We start from the raw sequence: 5,043 nt of genomic DNA, 5'->3' as shown, positions 1-5,043 counted from the left end.
TCTCTCTTTATATATATATACATATATATATATATATATATATATATATACACACGCACACATACATATATTCTACACCTAGATGCCCTTCCTAACACCAACCACTTTACAGAATGGATTGTGCTGGATGCTTGTTACATGTCCCTGGCACAAGTGTGTCTACACAGCACCAGCACGAGTGCATTTTATGTGGCACTAGTACAATATGTATGTGTGAGTGAGTGTGTGTACACACACACACACACACGATGGCATCAACAATGGGAAAAGGTAACCTTGATCAGAAATAGGTAAAGGTTTGTGACAGGAATAGCATTCGAGTATTGAAAATCTGTCTCAACAAATTCCTTGTGATGCAAGCAAGCGAGGAAATGTTAAATGATGATGATGATGATGAGAATGGCTCACCATTACAGCTCTGTACAATTATTTATTTTGTCAACAATCAATAGATTTGCAGTTCATCCATGACTTTCGGAAACATTTATTTCATGCTCAGAATTGTTAAAACATGGAACAAACTACCTGCATCAGGACACTACATCCTTTAAAACTTTGATGCTTCTTGAAATGTGCTAACAGTACACCTGACCCCACCCCCACCATTTTTTAAATGACTTATTCACTGTTCACTTCACGTGAGCTATTCTGTGTATTGTTCATGCACTTTTGGCTTCTTTTTTCTGATGAGGTGTAATGCACCTGAGCACTGTACACAATAAATTCATTATTATTATTAGTGCTGGACAAGGGTGCAAACTGGTAGAATTGTTAGCACACTGGGCAAAATGCTTAGTGGCATTTCGTCTGTTGCAACATTCTGAGTTCAAATCCTGCCAAGGTTGACTTTACCTTTCATCCTTTCAGGGTTAATGAAATAAGTACCAGTTGAGCACTGGGGTCAATGTAATAGACTTACTCCATCCCCCAAAATATTGCTGGCCTTGTGCCAAAATTTGAAACCAATTAAAGGCAGTGGTGAGGTAGCAGAATTATTAGCACGCCAGACAAAATACTTAGCGGCATTTAGCCCAACATTATGTTTTGAGTTCAAATTCCACCAAGGTTGTCTTTGCGTTTCATCCTTTCAGGATTGATGAAATACACACCAGTTGAGTACTGGGGTCAATGTAATTGACTATTCCCTTCCCTTCAAAATTCAGGCATTGTGCCCCAGCATGGCCACAGGCCAATGACTGAAACAAGTAAAAGTTTAAAAAAATAAAAGGTCTACATGTATTTTTAGTTAATTCCAAGTTAACTTGGATTAAGCAGACCCTTATAATTCATTAGGGGTTAACCTGGAATTAAACAATGCCCAGAACAAAATCCAGTATGATATACTTACAATGGAGTTGACTGAAGTTCTATAGGATTGTGAATGACCTTTAAGCTTCGGAACTGAATAAAAAGACTGTTGACCTCGTCTGGAATGGATGAAAATCAGAAAAGAAGTTTTATCAAAATTTCAAGGAGTAACTAATTCAGTTGGCCCTAAAGGGTTTCTTTCATTGTAGAAAAGGCAGACAGACTGTAAGATGTTTAAGGAGTACTATTAATCTTTTGAATGTAGAAAGTGGATATATCTGCTCAAAATTTTATTATCCTTAATTGCAAAAGTGGTTTTACCCCACGGTTTTTTTTTTCTTTTTAAACTCTCCATATGCAGTGAAAAGCAGAAACATCTCCAATTATACTTTTCACAAAACACAATTTTTCATATTTTCTTAATTTTTTTCACATATTTAATCAAATACCTTTCTAGAGGAAGAATCAAATACTTTTAGTGGTGGATGTAAAAACCATACCTACAAGAGATACTGAAAAAGTATTACAGAAGCAGAAAATATTAATTCTGTTTTTGGTGGATAATTAATGTCATTATGACCATCAAATTTGATTACGCAATCAAAGGGTTGTGGAGATGTATGTCTTAGTGGTTAGGGTGTTGGACTAATGATTATAAGATTGTGGTTTCAATTACAGGACTGGGTGATCTGTTTTGTTCTTGAGCAAAACACTTCATTTCATGTTGATCCAGTCCACTCAGCTGGTAAAAATGCGTAATCCTGTGACTGACCAGCATCGTGTCCAGCGAAGAAAATATAACCCAGAGAAACCAGCCCTATGATCCTTACAGAGTAATGTGGACTAACCAGGTTTTATTGAGAAGTGTGTATTGCACAAAGACATACATCTCCACAACCCTTTGATTGTGTAATCAAATTTGATAGTCACTTCCATAATGACATTAATTATCCACCAAAAAACAGAATTAATATTTTCTGCTTCTGTAATACTTTTTCAGTATCTCTTGTAGGTATGGTTTTTACATCCACCACTAAAAGCATTTGATTCTTCCTCTAGAAAGGTATTTGATTAAAATATGTGAAAAAATTAAGAAAATATGAAAAATTGTCTTTTGTGAAATGTATAATTGGAGATGTTTCTGCTTCTCACTGCATAAGGAGAGTTTTTTTTTTTAAATGCTGTTGGGTGAAACCAAATATGTAAAAGGCTGCTTCCTTCCTATCACAAAAACAACCAAACTGAGAGGTAGATGTGGGAATCGAGTTATTTTATTGAAGTAGAGTTATCTACCTTGCGTTTAAAGCCAGGCACAAAGAATCAGGTGTGGCCGTGTGGTAAGAAGTTTGCTTTCCAACCATATGCTTCTGGGTTTAGTCCCATTGTGTTGAACCTTGGGCAAGTGACTTTTACTATGGTCCCAGGCTGAGTGGATTTTATAGAAAGAAACTGAAAGAAGCCCATCGTATGTGTATGCATGTGTGCGTATGAGTGTGCGCACACATCTTTGTGTATCTGTTCCCCACCACTTCTTGACAACTAGTGCTGTCTTGTTTATGTTCCTGTAACTTAGCAGTTCAGTGAAATAGGAGGTTGATAGAATAAGCATCAGGCTTAGAAAAGAAGAGGAAAATAATATTTTAAAAAAACGGAATGGGCTCAATTTTGTTCAACTAAACCCTTCAAAGAGTGTCTCAGCATGACCAATAAGTTAAAGATAAAAAGATAACGTATGTACACACACACAGAATGGTTGCTTAATGATATTAACGTGTTCTTTTATTATAAGAGAGTAATTTTAAGATGAATAAAGAAGCAAAAAGCATGCTTTACCTAATAAAACTGAGCTTTGCCGCTGGTATATAATCAAGGTACCATACATCAACTGGGTGGATAAGTAGAGGGACAGGCGCTGTCTGACAGCTTTCGATCTGAGGTACTTTAAAATAGCATGGCTGAAAATGAATAGCATGATGATGATGATGATTATGTTGATGATAATGATGAGGATGTTGATGATAATGATGTTGATAATGATGATGAGGTTGCTGATGAAGGTGATAGTAATAATGATGTTCTTGTTTAGCCCCAAGTCAGCCGTCATCAAGCAGACCAACGATCAACGGCATTCCAAATAAGACCATCCTGTCGTCTTTTCTTCTGCGCAGGAACCAGGATATCATAATCTAAGGTATCCTTTCAAGATCATTGGGTGTGATTCGAGTTGTAACGGTTGAAAGATGTTAACGTTGGAGAGTTATTGGAGATGAAAGGGTCACCATTTTCGTAGAAATATTTATTTACCGTTACTTTATATGTTGCCATATCACGACGTGTAGGCCAGTGTAATAGTATAACAGTTTGTATGTAAAGCATACAAGGTAAAGAATTTCGGCCTGTATCTGTATGTACGCTTTCTCATAGTAGTATTTATATATAGAGAGAGATGGTAGTGTTATAGAGAAAAGGAAATGCTAGTGATAGTTATAGCGTGTGCGACGTTGTCTCACAGTGGCTGACAGTAACTTCATTCTCCTTGGTGACTAGCCTGTTGAGACGTCACCGATTGGTGACTAAAGAAAAACTTTCCTTGTGGTCTCCTGTTTTTATAGCCATTAAAAAGGATAGTGAGAACAAAGGATTCTATTCTAGATTTGATGAAGTAGAAGAGGTCAGAAAGGGTCAAGTGGTGAAGACACCGCTTCGGCCTAGCTAAAAGCGTCTGGGACATATCTAACTGCTGTAAGATCAAAACCGTTGTTTCACCGCAGGAAAAGTTCTGACGCGGTGTTAATTCAAATTTGTGGCATAGTGGATCGAATCCACTTCACGCCTGCAAGATTCCTATAGAGTGAAGGATAGCTGAAATATCTAGCAGGTCAGGTAATCATGCAGAAGCTCTCATTGGTTTGTATTGATGATAATCCTTTCTACTATAGATACAAGGCCTGAAATTTTAGGGGAGGGGACTAGTTGATTACATCAACTCCAGTGTTTCACTGGTACTTAATTTATTGACCCCGAAAGGATGAAAGGCAAAGTTGATCATGGCAGAACTTGAACTCAGAAAGTAGTGACAGGTGAAGTACCACTAAGCATTTCGCCTGGCACACTAACGATTCTACCTAAAGAGCAGTTTTCAGCTATTTATTATAAGAATATGAGGGGGTGTTGAAAAGTTCCTGGCTTTGAGTAAAAGAAAATACAGGATGATCTGTTAATTATGATTTTAGTTAACATATTCCCCACTCAGATTCACACACTTATTGCAGCGGTCCCTCAGTTTTTCTAAGCCCTGTGAAAGAACTCAAAAGATTAGGCCTCTAATCAGGCCTTTTGCGATACCCTTAAAACCAGGAACTTTTCAGCACCCCTCATATCATCATCATCATCATCGTTAACGTCCGCTTTCCATGCTAGCATGGGTTGGACGATTTGACTGAGGACCGGTGAAACCAGATGGCTACACCAGGCTCCAATCTGATTTGGCAGAGTTTCTACAGCTGGATGCCCTTCCTAATGCCAACCACTCCGAGAGTGTAGTGGGTGCTTTTACGTGCCACCGGCACGAAGGCCAGTCAGGCAGTACTGGCAACGGCCATGCTCAAAATGGCGTATTTTACATGCCACCTGCACAGGAGCCAGTTCGGCGGCACTGGCAACGATCTCGCTCGAATGTCTTTACACGTGCCATCTGGCACAGGTGCCATTGACGGTTTCGCTTTCGCAAGCCCA

The 5,043-nt window shown here is 38.4% G+C and overlaps 1 protein-coding gene across 1 annotated transcript in view; it reads right to left on the bottom strand.

Annotated features, from left to right (window-relative positions):
• LOC106877680 (meiotic recombination protein REC8 homolog) overlaps window positions 1-5,043 on the bottom strand; it is a 31,177-nt gene that overhangs the window by 24,949 nt on the left and 1,185 nt on the right. The window contains exons 3-4 of the mRNA XM_014926628.2: window positions 3,142-3,263; window positions 1,349-1,427 (exon numbers count right to left, since the gene is read on the bottom strand). Coding sequence (XP_014782114.1) covers window positions 1,349-1,427; window positions 3,142-3,263 — 201 coding nt within the window. The remainder of the gene's footprint in view (window positions 1-1,348; window positions 1,428-3,141; window positions 3,264-5,043) is intronic.

The sequence above is a fragment of the Octopus bimaculoides genome, chromosome 14, assembly GCF_001194135.2.
Source record: "Octopus bimaculoides isolate UCB-OBI-ISO-001 chromosome 14, ASM119413v2, whole genome shotgun sequence".
NCBI lineage: Eukaryota > Metazoa > Mollusca > Cephalopoda > Octopoda > Octopodidae > Octopus > Octopus bimaculoides.
This window is presented reverse-complemented; position numbering and strand designations above follow the sequence as displayed.